At 37.5% G+C, this 27,890-nt stretch overlaps 1 protein-coding gene across 1 annotated transcript; it reads left to right on the top strand.

Moving 5' to 3' along the window:
- Window positions 1–22,985, top strand: LOC149085320 (putative transcription factor Ovo-like 1). The gene is made up of 5 exons (XM_089233263.1): window positions 1–291; window positions 17,129–17,685; window positions 18,658–18,788; window positions 21,011–21,168; window positions 22,487–22,985. Exons 1-5 carry the CDS (start codon window positions 189–191, stop codon window positions 22,708–22,710), a joined length of 1,173 nt encoding a protein of 390 aa, XP_089089389.1. The 5' UTR covers window positions 1–188; the 3' UTR covers window positions 22,711–22,985.
- The last annotated feature ends 4,905 nt before the right edge of the window (window positions 22,986–27,890 follow it).

Genomic DNA, 27,890 nt, shown 5'->3' with positions numbered 1-27,890 from the left:
TTTCCCCGTTTTAACAGGTTGATTCGTCATTTGCGCATCCGTCCAACCTTCAAGCCTTTCTTCAACCTGTTACTCGTTTCTGTGTGTGCGTGTACGTTTTTTTTCTTTGCACTTGTGCGCTCTTCAATAAACTAGATAAAAAAAAAAGTGGTGAACCGCGAAAGATAAACACAAATTAATTGGATATAATGCCGCGATCGTTTCTTGTTCGCAAATCGAAATATTGGAGACCCGTTACACCACCATCAAGTCCAATTGATGAAAATGTTCACGAAAATTTTTATATGAATGGTAAGTGAATTTTATTTTCTCTCGTAAATTAGTATCAAAATGTGGGAATTTTAGATTTGAGTGAACAGGGGTTTGTCCAGACTTTTTTACAGGGTCCGGTTTTTGTGAAAAGGGTCATTAACTTCCTGACAAATAAGTTATTTTGTGGGAAAATAACTTAAAGTGGGCGAAATAATCTAGTTAATTTATCACAAAAGAAATGAAGTGCCAAATTTATGGTTTTATTAATTTGTATTTTGTGAAAGGTTCGTTTTTGGCCGGACAGACCCTTGGTGAAATATGAATTCAGAAAGTATGGAAATTGATTTTAAGTTTGCGTAAATGCTTCTGAATTGGGTTTTAATTTGCATATCTTTATCGCGACGATCATATTTCAACTACCACTCTGGAAATTTTATGTACTTCCTTGTATATCTCATGATTATTGTTTTGCATTCAAAATTTCTCGATTTTCTATGAGGGGATCATGTAGCCCACCACACTTTCGGGACCCACTGGGGAAGCTTGACAGGGCTCCGGTCCTGGGGCCCGGGACAATACTATGGTTTTTTTTTTCATGCTATAAATTCTCTACAGAAGGGCACGTTAAGAGTTTGGTTGGGGGGGGGGGGGTGCTCAAGGATGTGGGGGCCATTTCGGGACCACTGATAGTGTATTTAGTCCAGGGGTCGGTTCAGCCAAAATTTGGGTCCGTTTTCCGGATCCTTCACAAAATTCTGGATCTGAAAACGAACCCTTCACAACATACAAATTAGTGAAACCGTAAATTTGACATTTCTTTTGTGATAAATTAACTAGATTATTTCGCTTCCCATGAAATTACTTATTTTTCACAAAATGAATCGCCCTTTTCATAAATATAAGGAAACTTTCCACAAAAACAGGACCCTATAAAAAAAATTCTGGACAGACCCCAGTTTACGTGAGTAAGATTATTGAATTCAAAAATTGTCCCCTTTGACAAACTCGGTGGTGTATATTCTGATCAACCATCAAGTAGGTGTAATCGGATCAAATTTCGTTAGTATTCGGATTGATTCTGGTGTGGGCAGCCGTGACACGGCATATTCGGGGACCCCCAATCAGAAATCTTTCGCAACTTCAGGAGGGCCGCAACTGGAAACAAAAATTATTCCGTCGTCCTGCGCAACTGGGGGGCAAGCGGGTCAACAAAATCAGAGTCCAGTCATTTTTGTGGTCCTGTTTTGTGAAAAACTTCCGTTATTTTTGTGAAGTTTAAAGTTTGTGAAAAATAAGAAATTTTGTGGGAAGCGAAATCTAGGTAATCTATCACCAAAAAAAAGAAGGAAAATGAACTGCCAAATTTATGGTTTCATTAATTTTTATTTTTGAAGGGTCCGTTTTTCAGATCCAAAATATTTTGTGGAGGGAAAACTGCTATTTTTCTCCCGGGAGCTATGACGGCCGTGTTGGGGAGACCTCTATGTATATTGCTTGGTCGTATGGTAGAAATCATATTTTTTAATGTGACACAAAAAAAGGGGGGGGAGCTGAAAGTTGCCCCGTATATACGGGACTTGAGTCCTGCAGGAGGGGAGTGATGCGTTGCATTGCACGTTCATTCATTATTCTCCTCAAACAGCCTCGACCCCCCATGTTCCGGCGCCTATGGCTGCAACTAGATACTTAGTCGGCTGACGCGAATTCAAATTTTGGCTCGATAGACCTCTGAAAATGCATGTTTGTCCCGGGTGACAAAGTATCTTGTTGCGATCTTGTGAGGGGGGCAAGTATATATATTTTAGCGCCCCATCCTCATTAATTTTGAAGAAACAAATAGTAAACTCGGCGCCCTTCGTAGTCCAGCAGCCGGGGCAGCAGACCCCCCGCACCACCTTAGCTCTGGCCCTGCCCCTAGGTTACGATTTTTCATAGAAAAATCTTCCCATGAAATTCATAGCTTTGATAAAAATCTTAAATGAAATTTGATATCGGGTCCCGCTGAATTGAGCCCTGTGATAGTGCAGTGTGTCTCAACCTGTGGTCTGTAGAGGTAGTTCGAGAGCAGACTTGAAAATTTAATTTTGATTAAATGAAAATTATTGAATTGTATGCAACGATATCAATGGCATTCACATAGGTTCTATAATAAATTAAAACCATTGTCTGTAAATTAGTGGTTCGTCGAATTGTTTCAGGAATTTTAGTGGTCCTTCCTAAGGTTTAGAGAGTTTGAGAAACGCTATGATAGGGGACACGGACAATATACAATGGATCCCGCTTATAACGTTTTTCGGAGAACCCTCATAAAAAATGTTGCAAGCGGGAAAACACTTTGAACAGGAAATCCTTATGAGAATTAGTTCTGAACACGAGAATAAGTCGCACTAAACGGGAAAACGTTTTCAGTGAGAACGTTATAAGCAGTGTAGACTGTATATTATCAGTTTACCTCTAAAAATTGCTCTATTGGCTTCAACTCAAATGTCCGTCTCAGTGTTACAGCAAATTGCTTCATTAAAGTCATACTAAAGATGCCACTCTAGTTCGAATTCCATAACCAGGACCTAGTTCAGGCATTTTGCGGCACCCTAATACAATATCCATACACATTCTCTCAAAGAACGGGATGGCTCTGAGGCGGATTTAACCTGCCAGCCACGGCGGTTTTTGAATCTTTCTGTACAAAATCGCGGGGTAATTTTATCCGCTTTTTATATAGAACCCGATAATAGCATACCCCGCGAAGTTTTATAGAATATGTGAAACGCGTTGCTCGCGGCTAGAGGGTTAAGATTTTGCGGCTTATGCATTTTGATTATGGGCTAAATTTTGCCAGCCCCTATCCTCACGATTTTAGGTAAATGATCGACATGACTGTCCATTTCCCTAGAATAGTTTTGTTTTTAACCTGAGTCACGACTCAAACCTGATTCGTCAGGTCTTCCGAGAATGGTCGTACAAATCCATTTACAGCCAGGGATTTTTGAGCTATGGGTCACGACCCTAACTTGATTCACAGGAGCTTTGAGATGGGTCGTACAAATCCACTATAGTCCTGTTACAAATGCACTTATGCGTCGCTGGTTTCACTTAATTTTGAAAAAAAGCAGTCCTACCTCCCATGGGTCACGAAGCTGATCTTTTTGTTGGGTCGTGGCTGAAAAAGGTTAAGAACCCCTACCCTAGACTTAGTCTTGGAATATAGCCCAGAGTCCTGGGTATCAACTTCGTATGCTTTGCTTTCGTAATTTTTTTTACTATAAATTTACGAGAAAATAAGGTGGAGGGGACTCTTACTGAAAGTTATATCTATGGGTCGGTCTGGGGACAGAGCCGTCTTTATGCACAAACCTCATCTGGCCCTTGGAACCTCAAATGCATCAGGGGCCTCCTAATTATTCGATTTGGTACTGTCCTGCCTTGGGGGGTAATGACGGCCATGTTGGGGAGACCTTGTCTATGTATATGCTTGGTCATATGGCACAAATTATATTTTTTTCATGTGACATAATTAGGACCGTAACCAGAGGCGCCAACATGAAAACATTGGAAGGGGGGGGGGCTGAAACTTGCTCCGTATATACGGGATTTGAGTCCTTATGCAGGGGGGGGGGGTGATGCGTTGCATTGCACGTGCATTATTAATTCGTGAAATTTATTAAGGTTCTCAAAAAGCCGTAACCCCGAGGTTCCGGTGCCTATGGCCGCAACTAAGTACTTAGTTATCTAAAGCCAATTCACAATTTGGGGGAGGGGGCGTGCAATTTTGAAGGAGTGATTAAAGGGTGAATTCGGTGTTTTCTGGGTCTGCTTCCCTGTAGTTGTGGCCTTGGACGTATCACGTATGTATAAGTTGCTAGAATGTTTAGCAGTTGAAGTCAAACACACACAAATACACTTAATAGTCAATGTACAGTCAGACCTCGGTATGCATATACATGCTATAATTTTTAACGTTCTATAATTTTAGAAATAAAAGTAAGTTTTAACGTCACCCCGCTTATAACGCCAGTTTCCAAAGGTTCCTGCAGTAAAATTAGCTCTTTGTTGTCACCCACTTTTGAAGTTAATTATATTCGGTCTCTGGGGACAGGGATGTAACCAGGATTTTTGTGGGAGGTGTAAACATGATTTGTGATTTTTCCTCCCCTCCACTGTAAAATTAGATGATTTCACAACAGTATTTTTGTCCCCTAAAATTTGCCAACCCCTTAAGTTTACCGCTGGAGCAGTTCTCCCTTTGCCCCCCCCCCCCCTCTATTTCCAACACTGCTCAGGGGTGCCATTTATAACAAGGTCTATTTTAATCCCATTTCACGGTTTTTCATATTTAACGGGCTGTGCGATTACAGACTATGCACAGGTTAATTTATATACAGTTGTCAAGTCCAATCAATGTTCAAGCAATCAAAGACATACTCCTAAACTGAAATTTATTAACAATTAATTTCTTATAACAGCTTAATTTCCGACATTATTCTGATGGCAAAGTACATTTTACGACGTTTTCATGGATTCGATGGGAAATAACGCTGTTGCAGAATTCGGTGAGTTTCATGACGAGCAATGTACATTATTTCAACAGTCCTGATCAGTGCCAGTCATGCGAGATTTGAATTTGTATCCTCAGTTTTTCAGGAAGAGAGATAATCTGGAATCTCGTTGAATATAATTGTAATAGAAGGGGAAAGTGTGTCCTTGGAAGAGAGAACGGTTTTTTTTTTCTCATTCGCTAGGACGCAGATCAGCAACGTGACTTGAATCATTTGACCATATAACAAAATGGTGAAGACCCGTTAGAGTTAACCGTTGTGTTGACGTCATGTTTCCTTTGAGCACCATCGTATACGTACTAAAATACCAAAGGTAAAAGAAATGTGAGGGGAAGCGGTTTCACTTTCTCCCGCGGCACTTGCCGTAATTTGTGTAGAATTAATAATCGTAGAAAGCGTTAACTACAGGCTGCACCTCATGGCCAAGGCCATTACCAAACAGGCATTTTTTACGAAACGCCCTTATTCTTGCTACACGTGTTTCAAACGGTTATAACATAGAAAATGACCACATACTCTTCATGTTATGCCTGTGTAAAAATATGAATATTTTAGATCTCAGGGTATTGAAAAATCATAATTTTAAAAAAATCGGATTTTTTTAATTAACTGCTCCAATAAATAATTAACTGCTCTAAAATAAATAATCTTAACAAATCTCGTTCATCATTAAGAATGCACATTTTTTCACAGAATCTCTTGAATTCAGTTCAGCATTAATGATTAAATTAACAAATGAACAATAAACAAAATACAAGCAAGAAATATGAACACCAAAACTACGTTTATACAGTATAACATGAAAAGTCGATGAGACCGAACTAACTTCATGGATTCACATTTTTCTTGCAGAGAAAAAAAGCGTTTTTATTCATGAGGGCTCCATCCACTTTAAAGTGAATGCCTGGTGGCGGGAGTGGCGTACACAGGTTTTCGTGTACGCCACTGAAAGGCGGAAAGGCGCCTTCTTTCTGTTCCTGTGATTTAGGTGTAAATTTAAAAAGTGGTTATTTAAATTTAAAATATCGAATTAAATTTATTTTCTATTGTCAGTTGACCTTCAAAAATTAAATTGATTAGTTATTGATTTAATTTCAACTTTTTGATTGGTTTCCAAAATTTAAATAATATTTTATTACATACTGTATTTACTTATGCAAAGGTAAACTTTAAGACGAAAAATGGTTGATTGCCCAAGAAATTGGCTGGAAAAAAATTATTAAATTGAAAAAGTGTAAAAAGAAAATATATGCAGGGTGCACAGAAAAGTTCCTTTATCCTGGAATAACTCGTGAACCGTTGATCGTAGAAGCAGGGCCGCAACTGGGATTTTCGTCGCCCGGGCAATTATGATTCAGCCGCCCCCACAACTTTAAAATTCGGTAATTTTGTAGCGATGTTCTTTGTTCCCACCTAAAAATTCCGCCTCTTAACTTATGCCGCCCGGTGCAGTTGCCCCCCTGCCCCCTCTAGTTACGGCCCTGAGAAGAAGTGCTATCCAAATAACGTGTAGACCTCAGATACGTCAGTTATTCCCCCAAAGAATTGTATAGTTATTGAAATAAAAAAAATTATTTATTCACCCTGTTTTAAAACCCAATTAGAAAGTTGTTGCTCTGTCTCTCTGAAAGCCACCACAAATTTTCCACGTTTCTAAGTGCAATATTCGCCGAGATATTCGAATTCGACAATCGCTGAAACTGAATAACAGCATACACTAACGAACAAGCTCATTCTACGCTCATCTACGGACAGGGAAGGGGGGGGGGGTCATGATAACGTGATGCGGTACTATGATTATCGTGAGTAAGCGTGAAATTGGTACGTTGATACTTCGAGCCTGGTAAAGAGACCCAGAACCTAGCTTGGCCCGGAGGGGGGGGGTGTTGCTATTACGACGGCCCTGGGTTTGGGGAAGGTGTCTGATCAACTTTATGTCAGCCAAAACATTTCATTAGTGCTTCGTATTTTTTGTCGTGAAACGGCAGAACTCCGGTAGGCATCATGCCAAAGGCACCCATAAATAAGGCGGTATCTCCAGGACCTCAAACTCTAGCTAAGGTGGCTCTACATAGCTCATGCTTCTCTTCTAGATAAGAGTGAAAGCCATTTTGAAAAACTGATGCATAAAAAAATCCTTCAAATTTTCGCTTTTTTTCTCAAATGAATATCGTAAATCTAATCATAGTTACTTGGCAAGTGAGAACATATAAATGGACTTTTTTTACTTACTGACGTAAACATTATTTTAGTTAATGAAGTCGAAAAATTAAAAGTTATTAATATGTATTTAATATCAATATCCAATATCATATCATAATTTAATATCAATATCCAATATCTTTCTGGTTATTTTTTTCAACTCGAAAGGCGTCAATGTAGAAAAAAAACTTATTGGAGAAGCCATCGCGCCCCCCCCCCCCCCCCCCACCACCAACGGTTATGTCACTGGGTTGCGACCCAGCATTACATATGGTGCAGGGTTTCTCGATTAACAACCAAATAGTCCTTCAGCATCAACTAAATGAAATATACGTGATATTCTCTATTGACAAGATTATTTCTTCTGCAATTGGTGGAGGCATTTACTATGATACCTTTCGGACTTCTATGATGTTGCTAAATAATTTACACATTTTTTAACTACACATTTTTGTTCTCACATTTAATGAGTTTCAGTAAAAAAGAAGCAAAAACTGGAGACTTTTCACTTTTCGTATTAAAATTTCAAGTCCAACGGTATTTATTTTGGTACAACATCTATTTTAAATCAACAATTAAGGCATAGAATTCAATGCTTTATATCAGCGGTTATCAACCTTTTCTGACTCGGGAGCCCTTTCTAGTATATAATTTCTATGGCGGAGCTCCGTAAGCCTATTTTTTATTTATACATCGAAGTTGCTGATGTATTATCATTTAAAAATTTAGTTTTTTTCCTCGAGCCTAACAAATGTTTGTTTTTTATCAGGGTAACCGTAACCCAAGTGTCCTATCGTAATGCATTGCAAATGCTTAGTGTAGTTATATCTAAGTTCAGCTCCTCATATTTCTTTTGCAATTTTTTCCATGTAAAAATATAAAAATTTGACAGCTATCTTTCTGCACTGTATCTAGTGATTAGGTTCAAGAATCTATATACACCAGATCTACACTTCTTTCAATCAGCAACTTTACCACATTTCAATAACATGCATACCACACGAGGTAACTTTTACTACAATATCATTGAAGTTAAAAGAAAAAGGAAATTTAAATTTTGCGATTTAAATCACTTTTTAAAAAAAAAATCAATCTGATTTAAATCGGCGTACCCTGTATTAGAATAGCACCTTTCGATTTAATTGGTCCCGAGCTGCCCTATTGTGCATGTAATGTACAAAATGCCAACAGTACAAAAATTGAGCAACTAGATTTTTCAGAATTTTATTGAAAAGAACTAGAAAATTTTCTTATTGGTATTATAGAATTACGGGATTTTTCCCGTTTATTTGCACAAATAGCTGCATTTTTTTTTTCTAACCGAATGTCCGGAAATAAAAAATATTAACCAAATCTAAAGCTGGCACCACTGTGTGCGTGGGAAAATTCTGCTGGAGAATGTAAAATATTCATGGTGTATTTACAATTATTTTCAAATGATACTGTGTGTGTTGAAATTGTTACGTCCTATTATTATCGGAGTTTCGAGACACCGTAGAAAACAAGCTTATTTTTTATTGGTATTTATGTTTTTTCGCCAAGTCTCTGTGCAGAAATTGATGTTTGTTTCCCAGACGCGTCTTAAGGGTTCAAATTATTGCCCAAATCATCATCAAAGTCTCCGACAGCAGCCTTTTGCAAACACTAACAGATTCGAGAGATTGTACGAAGGGAGAATGGTTCGGTTCGTATCGTAGATCTCAGAGAATAGTAACGAATTGACTAATCAATTGCTATCAAGTAAGATAAATCCTTTAATCTCAATGAAAGGAATAGAGAGATATGAAGATACCTACAATATTTAATCTAATTAAATGTAAACACATATATAGGAGGTTGCTGGGCTATTTTACGGCCCTCTCGATATCTATGAACAGTTTCCCCTCTTTCATAAAGGGATAGTTGACGGATCTAGTCTCGCTGAACTGGGATCGAATTTCTATATTTTAAAGAATTATTTATAAGAACCGATTTAATGGACCCCTAAAAATTTTTACTGGAGATGGGCCTCAAAAACAGTCCTAGGACAGTGGTTATCATACTTTTCCTCACCCGTGACTTCCTTGCCGTAATTAATGCTCATCCACGGCTCCCCAGAATAGTCTAACTAAGAACTACTTCAAATCACGGAACAGGCCCATATGAATATCGCCTACTACCCGCGACACCCCTGACAAAGTTTGGCGACGCACACTTTTAGTACCACTAACCCAGGGAATGTCTTATCTATATGTGAGTGTTAATAAGGAGAAACACGTGTAGTCGTAAGCGGATAAAGGCTCTTCGAATTAGGGAGGGGGGGGGGGTCTGGATCAACAGTGAACGTGGGGGATTTTCCAATTTCACCTATGCTAATACAAATTTTTGGAGGAACGGGTGGGGTCGCTTCTACTGGCCCCACCCACCCGTTATATGAAAATATTAACAGTCAAATATGGAGTGGTTGGGTAAGAAAAACCATGTTGAAACGCATCGGGTACGTGTATTTATTTCAACTTCTACAGCTAACGAAAACAATAGCTTATCAATACATTTGTACCATAACAATTGGCAGATACAGGGGGGTCGCTTCAACCGCATGTTTTTCCAGCTATAAATTCACTGTAGAGAGACAAAGGTCCCAGTCTAGGGGCCCTGCTGCAGGTTGTGGGGGGGGGGGGTAACTTGGTAATGATGGCTCATCAATAAAAGTTGTAATGTTGGACCAAGTCCGATATAATTAAGAACGGTAAAATAATTCTGGAACAAAATACGGGACGGCTTCTTTAAAAGTGGGACTTTTACGGACATTTTGTACGGTAAACGGTGTGATACCCTGTACTTAAAAAAAATCAGGTTTGTCCCAGGGTGCTCTGGAACAAAACCATGTCCCTCACGAGGATGGAGCTGACAGGGCTCCAGGCCTGGGATCCGAGACAAATGCCATCATTCTTTGTTTTTTCATGATATAAATTCACTATAGAAGCCCGTGAAAAGTCTGGCCTGGGCCCTACCCCAGGATGTAGGGCGTTGGCTAAAACCCAGTCATCTTCCTCATAGGGTCATCTTTTAGGACGGCACATGAGGCTTTGCACCCGGGCGGCGGTGAGCTTGAGCCGTGAGGATGAATCGCCTCTGTAAATCAAAGCTGCTTTTACCTTTCATGCAATTTTGATGTAAATAATGGGGGGGGGGGAGGCACTCATAAAGGCAAATTTGAAATGCGTTCTAAAATAATGCTATTCTTTAATGGGGTGTTCACGATCAAGGTGTCATCGCGTAGGAAATCGGACACAAGCATCGAGCAATTTTGAACAGCATTGCCGTATTCGCGAGCATCAGTTTTTTTTAATTGAATGTTGTATAATATAGTGAATTTATTTTCCTCTCTATTGGTGGGCCGAAAAAACCCCACCGGTTAACATGCTAAAAATAGAGCCTGCGAGTATTACACTATTAAACTTCACGTGGATACTTCACAAAAAGAGAAAGACAAGATTACAGGATGTGCAATCAGAATGATTCAATCCAAAAGAATCTACGGCTGTTATCTATATCTGCAAGTTTTTATTATTGGAGAACTTCACAGTTGGTTTGCAACTGGAACCGCAGGCTATTTATCAGCAGTGACGGACCCTACAAATGGTGTTTATTGAGTTTCCGAAAACCCATGCTTATATAGAGTTTGTTAAAGAGGGTTTTTGGGGGGAAAGATGCACCAAGTTCTCAGACATTCTTTGGCGGCTTCCCAAAGTTTTCCGTTAGTTTAGAATTGCTTGAGGTAAAGAAGGTGGTGGAAACCGTGCTTGAGTTAAGAGGGTGAGGAAAAGAAAGGGTTTTTGGGCATTCTTGTTGCTGTTTGAACCCCCGATGACCTTGGAAAATCCGCTACAAAGAGAGAGGGGTCTTCCTGTATTGCCCAGTGATAAAGAAGAACCTGTCCTGTCCACAACAGACGGATCTTCAATAGGTCACCTTCACCACCTGGCTTGAGGGTGAGGTAGAAAATGAGAAGGGGCTCCCTATTGTCCAGTTGTTTCTCACAATCGCCTTTTTTTTTGGAATTAACTTGTTTTCTGTTATCAACATGTTAAATTCGTTTATCGCTGCCTTCTGGACAAATAGCTTTCATTGTTGGGGAAGGAATATACAAAGAGCGATTTATATTACTGTGACTTTTACGAACCTAGACAATGCCAGAGGAAGATGCAAATATTGCAACTTTCCCAGACGGATCCCTGTTTTAGATAAACTTGCCAGAGGGAAAAATACAGCATGGGAGTGTCGTTTTTCACGGAATGCCGGTAGCTATTGAAGACTATTCTACAAGGGTTCTGTGGTCGTTTGGGTTTTTTTTTCCCTCGAAGTCCTCCTACAATTCCTATTTGTGGGGAAAATGGCGTCTTCAGAGATTAGAAAGCAAGGCCCTAGCGAGGGGTGCCCGAAATGTTAGAAAATGGCTGATTTTTATGGAATAACATAGTTAAATCTATTCTACGATTTTGGTCCCCTCCGAAATAAATTTGTCAACGGCCCTGATATAAATGGCACTTCGGAGGAAGAATTCCTATTTTTTTATTTCATTTCTTATGATAAGCAAACAAGAAACCGTGATATAAACATGAATTGGACGCTAAATGTCTGATTCGACTTTCAACCCCCCCCCCCCTGCATTTTTATAGGTAGATGCACATTGGCGTACGCAAAGGGGATTTTGGGGTTCTAACCCCTCACTCAAACCATGATTATAGTGCTATTTTGCAGGAAAAAACGTAACCCCCCCTGAGAAGAAAAAACAATTGAAACCCCCCGAAAATTCTGCGTACGCCTATGTAGGTGCATAACTCTAGCTTGGCCTCCAGAGCCAGGGCTTCTAGGCTGGGATTTTTTTGTTCTCCCAAGCCAGTCTTTTCGCAGGCCCCTCTGTAGTGAATTTAATGTGAAAAATGATGGGAATTGTTGTGGGTTCATGGCTGGAGCTCTCTCTGCCAGGGCTATAACTACGATTTTTGCCACCTGGGGCAAATATGATTCAGTCGCCCCCACACTTTAAAATTCGATAATTTTGTAATGGTGTTCTTTGTTCCCATCTGAAACTGCCACCTAAATTATAACTTGCCTATAAACGCAAACCTAAATTTTTCCGCCCGGGACAGTTGTCCCCCCTGCCCCCCTCTAGTTACAGCCCTGCTCTCAGCCCCACCATTAGGGGTGGGCAAGAAAATTATAGCTGATAAGGTTTATGAAAAAGAAATCGTTTTTGACAAAAAGAACTCTTAAATTAAGCGATCATACTGGTTTTATAATGCATTCCGAATTTACATTTAAATAATTTTTTTTAAATAAATTTACTGCTTATTTTATTTATTGTATGTTGGTATGAAATGTTTAGATAGGCAACGCATAATAAAAACACAGTTAAAGTCCGTTGTAATGAGTGCTGACAACAACCGGGAAAATTGTCGTTATTAGTAAATTTCAATTTTTTGTTCTGCCAAGTAATTAACTTATTGTAGATCATGCCTGCGTTATATGCAGAACACCCTGAATTTTCTTTTCAACTTGAAAACAAGAAACGCACCAATTTTCTTTCCGTTTTAGTGAATTTTGAGAAAAGCTGATACCCGGCCACTAAATCAACCAAATATTCAGTCAACCCTTTATTTACTTTAGGGTACAAATTAGATAATTTGTTATGTACTAACTGTGTGAAGAAACAGTATTTTTTTGTTTGTTTGTTCATTTGTTTTGTCCTTAGTAAGAACTAAAATGACCAAATAATTTGCATGATAATTATTTAATGTCGTTGTTTATATTGGTATTATTTATTACCATTTTCTTATACTTTTTACAATCTGGCAGAAGGAGGGTTAAATCACTATTCATCCCATCTCTAATCGCAATGTTTGAAATATACTAAAGGGTGGCTCTTGGGCCGCACGTGACGCTGCTCTGGAGAGGTGCTAAATCGTAAATCCTAAGTTAAAGGGCGAAAAACCAACCAGAACGGTTGAAGGTTGAAACAGGTTTTTCTGTATGGTTCGAACCAGACTTGGTCGAAGTGAATGCAAACCCCGTTTTTTAAAAGAACATATTCTGATGCTTGTTAATGGAAAACCGATCTTAATTTTAAATTTAATATGAAAGAAAACAATTAGAACTATTACTAAATCAGTTTAAGACCATTGCAATAGTTTCAACCAGTTAAAACAACTTTTGGCCGGTCAAAAATTACGACCAGCTAAAATTACACCCCTGCATCAGGGGTTTAAAATTTTTTTTTTTCGAAATTAGTGTAACCAGTGACGCAATAGGTGCATTTATAACAAGACTAGGAGCTCCTGGAAACCCCAGGCTGGCTCATCCAACATATTTGTGTGAAGTGTGACGTCAATATTATTGCTACAGTGGATAACTATTCTCTATGCCGTTTTTTTTAACGATTAGACGTCACTGAACAGAAAACTGGTTTTGTCACTTGAGATGGAGGCGATGAGTTCACTTGGTATGTCAAGGTGGCTTAACAAGACTGTAAAGCCCTGTTTACGTGTGCAATATTGCGGTAGCATTGGGAGTTCTAGCACACGCTTGACGACTTTTTTCCTTCGTAAAGAAAGAAATGGATAGCAGTCTTGACTCTCACGTCCTTTTGTAAGGAGAGCAGTCATTGGTGAAAATTCTTGAAGCAGATTTTAAACCCGCTTTTTCTATCTGCCATGTAAACACGGCTTAAGTGTATTTGTACGACTCATCAAGCCACTGTGAATCAAATTTTGGTCCTCACCCATAATTTAACAATTCCTGGCTGCACACGCTCAAATTTTTACGACCCATCTTGGAAGCCCCAGTGACCCAAACTTGGGTCAAGAACCCCTGTTATACAAGAGTACTCATGAAAGATGAAAGTTCGTTTCCTCTTTGTGCGCGTTGAAAAAAAAGTCCGAGCATGCTGAAGGCTAAGTAAATAAAATAAAAAAATTCCTGTCGTAATTATTTTTAGTCGTTTACGTTGTGGGAAGATGGCAGCATCATTTGAAAACCCTTTTTAAGATTGGTGTATGGACATGCAACTCTGTCGGCCTACTTTAAATGAATATCAACAGTTCTAGCTAGGGGCTTGCGTAAATGCCCCCCACAAGGACAGGACTGTCAAGACTAGCACTGGGGATCGGGACGATTCTCATCTTTTTTGTTTTTCACACTAAATTCACTATAGGAGTTCGTCAAAGATCCCAGCCAAGGGGCCTTGGCTTGCGTATGCATAAAAAATTAGTTTTCTGAAAATTACTTCCCCCCCCCCCCCCCATCGTCAAAGGTGCAGTCGACTGGTCTAATGTATATGTGTATACGTATATGAATTGACATCGTGCCTCCCCCAGACTTTCCAGCATCCAGCACATAATATCCAATTAAGTGGAGGCTGACCCATGGGCCGCGGCCCCCACAAGGGTGGAGCTGACGGATTCAGCCCCGAAGACCGGAACAATAATCATATTTTGTTTTTTCATGATATAAATTTCTATAAAAGGGCCCGTGAAAAGACCACCAAAGGTCCCAGCCTACTGGCCCTGTTTCAGGATGTGGGGGCCACAGGCTGACCATATTTCCGTGAAAAATAGGGGAAATTGTCAGTTGTCAAAGCGAAGCCAAGTTGGCAATTGCTGCTAAAATAACTGAAAAATCGCCAGTAGCGAGAAATAAAGCGCAGTCGCAAATTACAATGGATTGAAATTCCATCAAAAACAAAAAATCGTTTAACATAAGAAGTATGCGAGAGGAATATTTATAGTCAGGGTTTGCAGGTTTTTGACACATGGTAGTTTTCAAACTGTCACGTCAAAAACCTCAAATATAGCTTTTCAATTTAAAAATTCCCGTTGAAAATACACACATTGATTGCATATAATGTTTAAAGTGATTACGTTATAGAAATGATAAATACTTAATATGATTATAAAATAATATTCTGCTGTCTACAGAATGGACGAGACGTGTGTATTTTTTTCTTGTAAAATATACAATTTGAATAGAGCATAGCATATAAATGCTGAAGGGAAAAACTGGAATGATTCGATATTCTTCGATTGAAGAATATCGAATTCTTCAATCATTCTTTGACATTCCCTGATTCAAGATGATTCTTGACCTTCCAGAATTTCTTCAACTGCTTATATATATGTGTATTGATATAAACCATCTGCTGCACTGTTTTCATAACATATAGGTGTTTAAAAGTCCTTTTAGGCCAAAAATTAACTGATTTTTGTTATTATTAAATTATCCAGATAATCACTGATACTTGAAACAATACGTTTATTGTGCGTAACATGAGAATGTGTCTAGCAATCAAAATACTAAATTGTTGCACCATATGATGTTTAAGAAACTCCTATAACTTATTCTAAGCACAATAGTAAGAATGACAAAGTTTGACTATTATATGGTATAATTACTATCATTTATAACGCAAAGGTTTTCCCAATTGATATGTATCTAAATGTGCAAAACAATGCTTTGGATGTCAAGTACAGCCAGCTCTACTTTAATTGAAAATATTCTTTAAAACTATTTATATAACCTAAGCCAAATTTTTAGGTGGTAATAAATGAGTTTAATTAGTGCATTAACAGAGGCTGCCCGAGAACTTTCAATATGGAATAAAAGTTTGAGCAGATCAGAAAATTTAAAATATCAAAATAGATATTTTATTTTTCAGTAACTATATATACGGTAATTAAAAATATAAAACACTTTAATCTGCATAAAAGTTATTTTTTGTTATTTAACATATCTATCGGGTTAAAAAATGAACCATACCATTTGACAACACTAACAATAAATTTTGGACTGTTTTAATACATAAGTGAATAAGTTTTTGTTGGTTTCTGAAGCCAAAAACCTAGTACTGATGTCCTATCACACATATTTTGAATAAATAGCTCTATTTCGCTTAGTAAATTGAACGCAGGTAATCAATAGTTTAGATAAAATGGACCACAAAAGACTAAGACACACACTAGACCACATCTAGACTCTTTTGTACGTCGAAAAATTTAAAATTTGAAATTATAATCAATATTGTGTTTCAAATATTATGATAAATTAATGTTTAAAAATAAAATATAATATATAAAAAGTTTCTCATGTTATCAACCTATTGTTCAAAATATTACTCACATTCATTTAGGTTTTTGATGGTTTTCGACAGTTTAAACCAGTTTTTGACGCTTGTCATTGGTTTTGTCAAAAATCCAACCCTGGTCATGGTATGTAAATATAATTTACAATGTGGGAAAATAATTTTAATATTTGGTTTCGGCAAAAAATAAAAACGCCAATACAGGCCACGGCATATGATCACGTACAGCCAACACCTTCTATAGCAGAAAGCCTCCGCGCGAAGCTTCGACGTCAACGAAGTCACCCATTTCACCTGCAGCCATTGGATAAAGCAGGCCGAGGTATGCGAAATCTTTACCTTTTTTTGCAGTATATCAATGACTATAGGTGACAAGGGCGTAGCGAGGGGGGGGGGAACTTGGGGGTCTGGTCCCCCCGGAATGTGATAAAATAAGGGAAAAAGATGGCCAAATCTATATGGTTCTATCACTTTGGTTCCCCGTAACGAAATTTCTGGCTACGCTCCTGATAAGTGAAATGTGCGTGGACGACTTCAGTGACGTCACTAGCTTCGCGCGGAGGCTTTCTGCTATGGTGTTGGTACAGCACATACAAAGAAAAAGGGGAAAAGTTCTTGAAGTGAGAAGATAGAGGATTAAAAGAAAAACAGGCGAGCTAGAGTGTGAAAAGAATTTTTTTTATAGATCTCGCCAAGGATCACGAGAGGCGATGACAGCCTACTTTTGTCATTTTTATTAATTTTTCGAAGCTTTATTAATTGCACTCCGCTTATAATTTTTTGGCTTTTATGTGTTTCTGGGTGAGATGAATGTACTTCAATTTTTTCATGACACCTTGTGGCCCTTTATTTGTTAGTGCGCTGTTAACCTGCAGCTCTCTTTCATACGTGTTCTTTAAAGTGATTGAAATAGCATTTTAATGTAGCGGTGTACATGTTTGCGAATCACCCAGGAATATGGGAAAGTTTATGTGTTGACGTAAATTTTTTTTCCTTCTAGAATCATTAGGTGATGAAGAAAAACTTCAAAATTCTCCTCGTGAAATCACAAACGCAGAGTATCGTTCAGATTCACCAACAAAAGATCCATGTTTAGAGAACGATGGTATTGATGTCAATACTGTAGTTCGATGTGTTTCGCCATCTAATACGGGCATAAATACCGATGATCCACCGAAAACCCATCTTCCAAATGAAAGTACGTTCCAAGAACAGAATGAATCCTCATCTAGTCTTCTATCTCCCGTTCAACAAAACTACATTATCCCACGCATTGTACATGTCTGTCATTTAAGCAATAGCAGTAATGAAGAAACACATTCACCCGAAAAAGAGATGCCCATAAGTCCCTTGTCTCCCGTTGAGCCAAACAGTGCATTACCATCGTCTTCTGATATGGACATTCAAATTCCGAATAGTCTTCAACAATTCACATCTTATTCCTTGCCTATAATATACATCCAGAAAAACCACCAAGTTATCATTCCATCGTCATTGTCTACAGCATGTCAGTCGGTGTCGGATGTCAACTTTAATTTGCAGCGATTAAAGTCAAAGGTAAGTTTTTATTTTCATTAAAATAAGGAATCTTTATCTGAATATGTATTTTCACATGGCTTTTATCAGATGTAATATTTGTATAAGATTTTGCAGTGTAATATTTTGACCCAGCTTATCCTATCGATGTTGGCTTATAAACTGGCCCTATTTCCTCATATAAAAGATCTTGATATTGCGTCATGACTAATGCCAAACACTGTAATTCTTCTGGCACACATTTATCTAACGTTTCACTACATATCACGGCTAAACTCGACTGTGATATTCCATTCATTATCCGCCTTTGTTTCATGTGATGTAAAATGCTCATGACATTGAAATAACCTAAAATTTTCTAAACCAAAAGTGAAAGTAGATCCATTGGTGGCTTAAGTAGCAAAAATTACATTTCGCGAAATGCTTTCGCTTTGCATTGGTTTTGTATAGGGCTGAACAAATCGCAAAAAAATTTTAACCCTAAAAAAAAGGATAAAAAAAATTACTACTTTTGACTAATTCAGGGCATAGTGACTAGCTTTTATGTTGCCAGATATGTTCCAAACATTTTGTGCTGCACTTCGCCTGCCAACTACACAAAAAACATTGTAGACGCCAATACCAAATTTTCAGTCGCCATGGCGACCTGGGGCGTAGGATTTGTCCATCCCTGGAAAAGATAATGTTGCACTGTGTCGGGCACACAGACTAAGCTTAAGAATTAATAAATCTGGTTCAATGCAAACGATGAACAGTGATGATTGTTAGATTGAGAGTTACCTGTTTGGAGCTCTTCCGAAATTAAACCAGGAAAATAAAAATGAAAAATCTATGGTGGATACGTGTGTGTTAACATATTCAAAGTCTAAAGGCCAACTTTTTAGAAATATACTTTGTCTTGGGTGATCTAACAATGAAGTAAATTAATGTTCAAGAACGTGGTAGTTTAGCTTCACTGATTTTATTGTTTGTTCGTGCTTCTATATTCTGCAGTTGGGTCTTAAAAAGGATGCAAAACTTGAACTAGTCAATCATGGTCATGGAGTGAAAAATCCTTTATACAACGAGTCCGTATTGGAACCACTTATAGCCAAAGCAGTGACGGAGTTGGAGGCTAAAGGAATGTAAGTTGCTTTTTTCAAACTATCTCGTGCATATAGCATCACCAGACAATTTTAGTTTATTTATCCCCAAGGCACTCCTTCACACGGGGAACTAAAGTCCGGCAACTCATAAGAGAAACCGTTTCCAGAAGACGAACACGTATATTGCCATGGAAGTCTTCACACGAGAAAATTGGTGTATTGGCGACGAAATATCGAACGCGACTGGCATGCTAGTTGCCGCCAAATTTTGTTGCGGAAATCGCCTCTAGCATTCCTTCATATTTTCGTCATTGAATTTCGTTGAATTTAAAATTCGTTTCGCAAACTCAAAAGCAATCCAGATAATAATTAATTATCAGTTGAAAGGATATTAAAAAAAAGAGATCACAGAAAAAAAAACATTTAATGAAATTTCGACAGAATTTCAGCTCACAGGTGAATACACAATTTTTTTTATTTAAATTGGTATTATTTTGAAATCGTAGGCGTCGGAAGTGTTTCGAAACTGTGGTCTTTAGTTTAATGTCGGAAATTTTAATTTTTGAATCAATTCTGGGGGTACTGGGATCCATGCTACAAATTATCGTGGGTGCTTGAGCACCCCCGGCTCCGACGCTCAACTTTTTCCGGGGGGCAATAGCCCCCGATCCCCCAAGTGACGGGTCTGTGGTAAACGCATGGGCCCACCCAGAGGGGGATTGGGAGTGCTTTAAGTAAGTTCATTTAAGTTCTTATAACCGTCTCATTTGCATATTTCTATCGAAGTCGCTCGTACCAGTGCCACCTATCGGCTGTTTTTTCCCTGTCTTAAAAAAATTCCGGTGACCTAGCGATGTTAACCCTGTAAGCCGTTTTTTATTTCTGTTATTTTTCCGGTTTTTATTCATTTTCCTACGGACTTTTTATATCATTACTGATTCTGTATATCATTAAACGTGGCCAGGAAATATGTTGGCGACAACCAACAGTTTTCAGAAAATGCGCGCCAATCATGCACATGCGCGTTCTGGCAATGCTCAACACTCCAGCGAGACGCTTTAATCAATGTGTCTAATGAAAATGTCTTAATCACCACATTTAAGAAAACTAGCAACGACGTTACTTTTACTTAGCATTTATCAGGGGATGGTCTTGGTTGCCGAGATCGCTGTATAATTATTATTGTATTCTATTAACTACTACTCGGCAAATACAGTAACAGAGATATCATTATGGGATATGTGATACCACCTGAGCTTTTTTCGTCAGCAGCCTTATATTTTGAAGTTTTTTCCCAATTGTTTTCTTTAATGAAATGTCTTAAATTTTTCTCAATTGATTAAAAGAATCACAATTTTTTTGATCGGCTCCGCGGAAGTGGGGGGGGCATTCTCGAAAGAATCTCCGGATTTCTAGATTCCAAAAGTTGGCACGTCTGCTAGCCTTTTGATTGTTCATCTGCGGCTCCCCAGATTACTTTAGTAGATAATATGCATTCATAAAAGAATCACTTCAAAGCATAAATAGGCACACATCAATATTTTCAGCTTGTCGCGACGCACACTTTGAGAAACACTGGGTTAAATGGTTTTAAAATATTTTAAATACATGAATAAATCTAATTTTATATAACCCTAGAGTGCACGGGTGAGAAAATGTTCCGTGAGTGCATGGGTCGGGTCCCACAGACGCATCTTTGAAATATAAACGCTACACACTGGTAAATTATACTAATATGTGAGTATTTTTGTGCTAAACGGAAATTTTTTTTACATAAAATTTATACTTTACATAAAATTTATAATATTTTGATTGTTTGATCATATCATTCTAGCTGCATTAAGAACATAAAATGAATGTAAATAACCGTAGGTAGCGAGAACCTAAAGAAAATAGTTGTTTATAAACACATGTCGATAAATGAGAGAATTACATGAGCATGGGTCTCACAGACTTAACCCATGCACTCGAGGGTTAAAGTTTTATCGATGTGTTTTTTTGTTGTGGTTAATTTTTTCAGCAGTTTTTGTAAGAGTATCCGTGATGCTGCAAATAACCTTCCTTCTGATTATTATTTTTTTATATACGTTGTTTGAAATTTTAGTGATGTCACTATAAACATCAACGTTGTATTTTTATGCGATTTATTTTTGATTCTTAGTGCAAGAGATAATACGCGCTGTTTGTAGCAGTAGGAGTAAACATATTTCTTGCAACTGTGGTAAAATTATGAGAAAGGGTGACACTTTTTTTTTTTCCAGAACTTCTTGTCCAAATTGTGAGAAAGCATTCAATATTCAGCGTTTGTTAGTGCGACATATACATAGTCATAGCAAAGAGAAAAAGTATCTCTGTATTTTCTGTGTGAAAGGGTTCAATGATGCATTTGATCTTAAGCGGCATACAAGAATACACACTGGTAAGTTATACTAAATACTAATATGTGAGTATTTTTGTGCTAAACGGAAATTTTTTTCCTGCATCACAAATTGTCAAAAAGTGATTGCAGGTTACCACGCTCATTTATTCGCAATCGGAGCAGGTTAAGGGTCGAAAATAATACTTGATAGGTAATATGCTGTGAAAATGATCCGATGTATTTGTTTAGATATAATTGGCCCAAATAATATGGAAAATGGGAGGAAATTTTTCTATATATAAGATGACTACAACTTTTACTCCCATATTGTTCCCAACAACTTACATAGTCAACGTCATTACATACAACTCCCACATAGTCAACGGTTTGACACGTCGACCTAGGCTTGTGGCTGCAAAATGCATGATCGCAAATAAAATGTGATTCACCTCCTTGGCTTTACTCTTAACGGCACTCTGACACCTTTGGCCCTATTTTCCATCAAGTATTTGTAAGACAAAAAAATATTTTAGTGCCTTCTAGCACCTTTTAGAAATTCCAGCATCTTTTTTGAAACACCCTGTATGTTTGCTTACGACTGAAATGTAACGAAACAAAGGTTTCTCTTTATACCCTAATTTTAGAAGATAAAATGAATAATTTTTTTTCCCCCAAAAAATATATTTAGTATATTTAAAATCTGGTATATAAAACAACAAAATTTTCAACTGTGGCCAAAATTATCACTCGATAGCTCTAGGTAGTAGTAGTTTTTAAAAACCAACGGAATAACTTAAAATTTTCGTTTTTGATCTAAAGGATTTATTTCGGAAAAGTCACGCCGGGAAATTTTCAAATTTTGAAAAATCTAGCAATTTTGCAAATCTAGGCTATTCTAGTTTTAAAAAATATATTAATTCTAGACCAACTTTTCGATATTAATTCATACCTAATCAGGAAACAAACTTCTAGAAATTTGCATTTGATGAGGCAAAAAATAAAGCATTTAAGATTTTCGCTTTTTCATATCTTTTCCCGTATTTAATTTCTAATTTGTTAGATCAACTCTAGGGGTATAGTGGAGTGTGTTATTGGAAGAAAGTGTTATTGGAAGTGGAGTGTGAAAATGAGTATTCTCAGAAGAATAAATTATAAAAAATGTTCCAATTTATTATTGAACAATCATTAGGTAATCAAGTTCAACATATTTTGTTGACGAGCGAATTTTCTATCGACCCAATTTTAATTAATAGGTTTGTGTTTTCTTTCTGATAAGCTTTGATAATGTTAGTGGCAGCAATCATCATATTGAATGCTTTTATAATATATAAAATATGCAGCGGAATGTTTATTCAATTTATCTGATTTTTATATGTAGGGATACGACCTTATAAGTGCAACAGTTGTGAGCGTTCTTTTACTCAGAGGTGTTCATTAGAATCTCACACAATCAAAATCCACGGCATGCAATTAGATTACGGCTACAAAGAACGAAGAGCAAAAGTCTTCGTCTGTGAAGTGTGCGGTATTACAAGCAATGATTCAAAAGATTACGAATTACACCAAAAAACTAAACACAACTCAAATACGGATGCCAAATAAGCCATGGTGGAATTTTGGTTGATTTATATGTTGTGATTTGAGACTTTTGAGAAGATGAAATATTTAGTCATGTATTCTAATCATGTGCGCTTGGTGGCAATTAAGTATTTTGTAAGTTCAGAGAATGAGCAGAATACTGTATTTTTGTATTATGTAAATATTACTTTTTGATGGAATCACAATGCGCCTATATTGTTTTTTTTTTTTGTCCACGTGCCTTTGTTAATTGTTGTCTGAAGAGTTATCAATTTTCTAATAAAAATTATTGAAACCATTTTGCAAAAATCATTGAAATATTTAGTGAGAAACGAAACATTAATATTCTATGTTTAGTTTGCACATTTTGTAGGCCGTTAGTACAGCAGCAACGTTGCAAAAAAAATCAGGCTCGGTGCACGATCACAGGAAGGCCCCTGTGATATATAGAAGGCAATAGCTAAACATCCAGACGCCTTCCTCATTGCGGGGTGGGGTTATAAAACCCCAAAGCAAAATCTGTGACGTATGTCGTAGAATAATTAGCGCTAATAATTCTGCACAATTTAAGAAATAGTGCAGAAAACACTATTACAGGTATGGAGATTTTTTTACTGCAGAACACTTCGAGTCAGCTGAGGGCTCGTCGCAAAACAATGCAAAACATTGTTTTGGTGCTATAAAGTATGAACTGTATTAACGAAGTACCAAAAAAAAAAAAAAAACCGCTAAAAAAAAAAATTTAACTTCGAAAGGTCAATCCCGCTTACGCACCTGATCTATAGCAATATTTCAGTTCTTCGGAGCAAGAATTTTTAAGATTTTCTACTTTCATTTTTTCAAGAAGGTTGATTCCAAATTTAGGGCCATCCTATACAGGGTTCGTACAATCCTTGAGAAGAAAGTTCATTTTCAAGCTTTAAAAGTCCTTGAAAAATCATTGGTCCCTGAAAAAAATAATCGTTTATAAATGCTTGAATTTTTTTTTAAATTGTTACCTAATATCCGGCAGCAAAACACTGTGTTGAAGATATTGTTCCTAAATATATTTGATTATTAAATTAATGAATGTTAGTTGCAAAAAATAGAAAAGCTGACTATATTTCCTCGATAAAAATTCGGAAAAAATCGTCAATTGTTACCAAAAACGATTCTAAAGGTAAGCAAAGTTGCTAACATCACCAAAGGCAGAAAATAAAAACATTGCATTGAAGCAGTGGTTTTAACTGAGCTCTATGGGGGAAAAAACATTTACATGACAAATATATGAGAGATGAATATTCGTATTTAAAGTCAATATTTATAGGGTTGGGAAAATAATTTAAATTCTTAAATATTGAGTAAAGAATAAAAGTTCAAATTTGCTTTGTTGAAAATACAGAAAATAACGAAACAATTTTTTGACAAAGTCGGGATGGCCAAAATTACATGAAAATATGGGAATATTGTGGGAAATACACGGATCATATGGGTTACCTTACATATGATTATCCATGCTTTAATTTTTCAAAACATTTTCAAACACAATGATTTAATTAAATTTAATTTAGTATACAAATTACTTTAATGTAATTTGTATACTAAACTACAATGGTTATTTTTTTTAAAGCAAGACCTTTAAAACTTATTATTGTCTACAAGTTGAAATGAGAACTATATTACCGTTTTAAGAATTATTTATATATCCATATAATAATTAAAAGGCATCCATAATTAAAAGACCCTATTTTAAAGTATCAGAAAATTGCGAAATTTTGTGGAGGACTTCATGAAGTGATGGTAATTTGTTTCGGGGGGGGGGAAATTAGTTGCATATGTCGCCACCAGCGCGCGCTTTATTAAGAAATGATACATTTAGGCAAACGTTTACAATTTTAACAATTGCTAAGCACTTTTACAATTGTTACTGCAACAAAACATGTTCCACATGATCGCCATCATTTTCAGATGCCACGTGAAATCGCAAGATGGGGTGTTCCACAACTGACCGACGTTTGTACGGGAAAATGTTCAGCACGTGGCATAAAATGCTGCCTTTATGGGCAGGTAAAGTTCTTGAGTTGTCGCGACTTACCAGATGTTTCAAATGCCCCCGAAGCTAAAAATCGCATGGATTAAGGATCGGGGAGGCCATAGATTAGGGAATTGTCGGCTGATGACACGTTCTACTCTAAAATGTGTTTTAAGAACATTTTTTTTCTTAACACGCACTGTAATGTGTGGAGGAGCTTCGTCTTGCATAAAGATTGTGTCTGCAAGGCAGTGACTTGGTTGCAGAACCGGAACAGTTTCGTTCTGTAACAGCAATGCATATCGCTTCCCGGTGATCGAACATGTCACTGGACCTGTAGAATGTAACTCATCGTAGAAGTAGGGACCGAGAATAAATGATGCAGTAAATCCACACCATACCGTCACTTTTGGCGAATGCGACGGAACCTCTAAGATAGCGTGCAGATTTTCTGGTTCCCAAATTCGGCAGAGTATTGATTGCACCATCCAAGTGAAAATGCGCTTTGTCTGTCCAAAGGATATTCCAAGGCCATTCTGAATCGACCTAGAAACTGCAGTGAGAACCGGAGTCGAGCGTCATAATCACGTTGAAGCAACCGCTGCACAAGTGAAAGTTTGTACGGATAATATCGGAGGGTATTCCGCATGATCTTATGGACAATTGAACGTGACCTATCCAACGCCTATGCTACACGCCTGACACCACGAGAATTTGAAGCTCTGTCCTCTTCCACCTGAAGCGAAACCACCTTTACTGCGTGTATAGAAACGGGTTTTCTTCCTCGTCCAGGACGAACAGCCAACGATCCTGTGGTTTCAAACTTCGTTACCATACTCCGGAGGTTTTAACATTCATTGGACCCTCTTCCAAGTCCGATATTTCCGTTGAGCAGTTACTGCCGAATTGCTTTTTTGGCAAAACAATTAGACCAAGAAAGCGCGATCTCGTAAATTTATCGTCATTGTGAGCAGCAAAACACACTTAGAAACAAGATGAATGTTTCTAGGTTTTATAACAGCTGCTGCGTGACATCATAAATTTTCTTGTGTACTACAGGTATTCAAAGTGAAACGGCCTTGGTGGCGACATATGCAACTATTTTTCCCCCAAAACAAATTCCCATCTCTTCATGAACTCCTCCACAAAATTTCATAATTTTCTGATGACTGGTTTCGCCTGTAGGCTACTTTAAAAATATTATCTTTTAATTATGGACGCCCTGTATTTGATAAATTAGTATTTCAAATGGAAAAAAGAAAATGAATGGTGAGAATATATAAATGTGAAAAATCCAATTTCATTTTTGAAAAAATATTTTTATTAAACACGATAATGAATGTAATTGAATTTTTAAATTTTGCCTGGAAAAGTGCTTGAACAGTCCTTGAAATTTTTTACTTTTAGAGCAGTTACTGTTTCAGAGCAGTCTTAACGCATGGGCCTACCCGGGCCTCAGAAAAATTAAAAGTAGTTGAATTTGCGAGATAGGGCCTCAGAAAAATCACTTGGCCCTGGGGGACCCACACCCCCTTCCACTTACGCTAGGGTCTGCGTTATTCGCGATTTTGGTCTATGGGGAGTCGTAGAACACACGATTTGTTCTATGATTGTCTATAGAGACGAGTTTCACGTGTATATGTGTGTGGACTCGCCTTTAGAAACATTGCATTTTGAAAGAGCAACTTCTTAAAACCTTGAACTACGTAAAAGGATTATACTTCTGAAAGAGATATATATACGTACTCGTACACAAATCATATTTTGTTCCATTTAGCTTGAAAACAATTTCGTGTTAAACGATCTCATTTAGAAAAGTTCGTTTTAAGCGCCTTATTTCAAATTGTATCGAGATTAACGAGACGAGAATTCTCCTTTCGCGTTAACCGAAATTCCATGATAATCGGGTTAGTGTGAAGCTTTTCGTGAATCTTCTGTTATTTAATTATCGAATACAAGATTTCATCGTAGCTCTGGCAGCCAGATGAAGATAACTAGCGTACTACAGTATAGCACAGAAAAAGTGGTGTTTAACGTACAAGAGAGACGCTACGTAATAGACTAGTTATTGTTGCTCGATTTCGCACTGAATATAAATAGTATAGGCTGAAGCTGGATTTTTTCCTTATGATGATAAAATTGAAAAAAAGAAAAGCAGATGAGAGGGGGAACAAAACTTTTTGTCCTTTCTAATAAGAACCCTAGTCCTTCTGTCCTTTGGCGAAGCACCTAGAAAGGAGAGTGAACTTGTCGCGCGCGCGAGCTTCGAATGATGTCTCGGAAAAAAAAGCAGGATAGTGAATAGCAAGTGGCTAAAGCACTAAAGACAAGCGGATGGATTCATCAACCTCCATCTTGGAGCGGCAAGACCAGTTTTTTATTCAGTGACGTCCAATCATCAAAAAAGCAGGATGGGGAACAGTGATTGGCTATAGCAGTAATACTGACGTTATACTTACGACAACATTGACGTCACACTTTTGTTCAAAGATGGCCTATAATTCCAAGGGGCTTCAAATGTAGGTTTACAGTAGCGGTAAAACAACTTTGCAACACATTGATCTGAAAAATGCACTGATCTCTATTTCCAATAGTGAGCTAACGCTATCAGAGGCGTCGGAAGTGTTTTAAATCTGTGGGTACTTGATTTCTGAGTCAATTCTAGGGGTGCTCAGAAAGGTGCTGTAAAATACTGTGAGTGCTCCAAAACCACTGAAAATGTTGTAAATTTTCAACACCAAGAGCATCGAGAGGTTTTGGCTGAATGCGTTTTAGCTCCTCTCAGCAAAAAGTCGTTAAAAGTGAAATCTGCAGTTCATTGTTAGAGTTTTTTTAACTCCATCAGAAAATGAGAAGGTGCTGGGGTTATTTGTGCAGAGAAAAACTTGAGATACAGATAAACATTTTGAAGCGGAGGGATGGCTGAAATTTTTGTGTTCGCTTTTTCCCTCCCGAAAATTTCAAATACCGTGCGATATCTCGAGGTATTTCGGTGGCACCCAAAAGGGTTGTGACAAACTAAGAATCACAGCTCTCATACTTTCGATATAAATGCATCGTGCCGTTTGGTTATTGTATCAACCTTTGTTTCGACTAGCTTGAAACCTCTCAGAGGGCTATACGGCTCTAATAAATGACTGCCTTTTAAGAGGTAAACTAATCCACATAAGGCAAAAAATTCAGATCCAGAAAA

Source organism: Pholcus phalangioides, unplaced genomic scaffold (genome assembly GCF_987345545.1).
Source record: "Pholcus phalangioides strain wild (caught in Gottingen) unplaced genomic scaffold, Ppha-v1.0 ptg000007l_1, whole genome shotgun sequence".
Classification (NCBI taxonomy): Eukaryota; Metazoa; Arthropoda; class Arachnida; order Araneae; family Pholcidae; genus Pholcus; species Pholcus phalangioides.
The sequence above is the reverse complement of the archived record's forward strand: the minus strand, read 5'-3'. Positions and strand labels throughout refer to the sequence as shown.

Excerpts from the sequence above, each read along its gene's own strand:
- LOC149085320 (XM_089233263.1), top strand. The coding sequence starts at position 189 with ATGCCGCGATCGTTTCTTGTTCGCAAATCGAAATATTGGAGACCCGTT. Across the intron at positions 292-17,128 it reads CGAAAATTTTTATATGAATG|AATCATTAGGTGATGAAGAA; the intron begins GTAAGTGAATTT and ends TTTTCCTTCTAG. Across the intron at positions 21,169-22,486 it reads GCATACAAGAATACACACTG|GGATACGACCTTATAAGTGC; the intron begins GTAAGTTATACT and ends TTTTATATGTAG.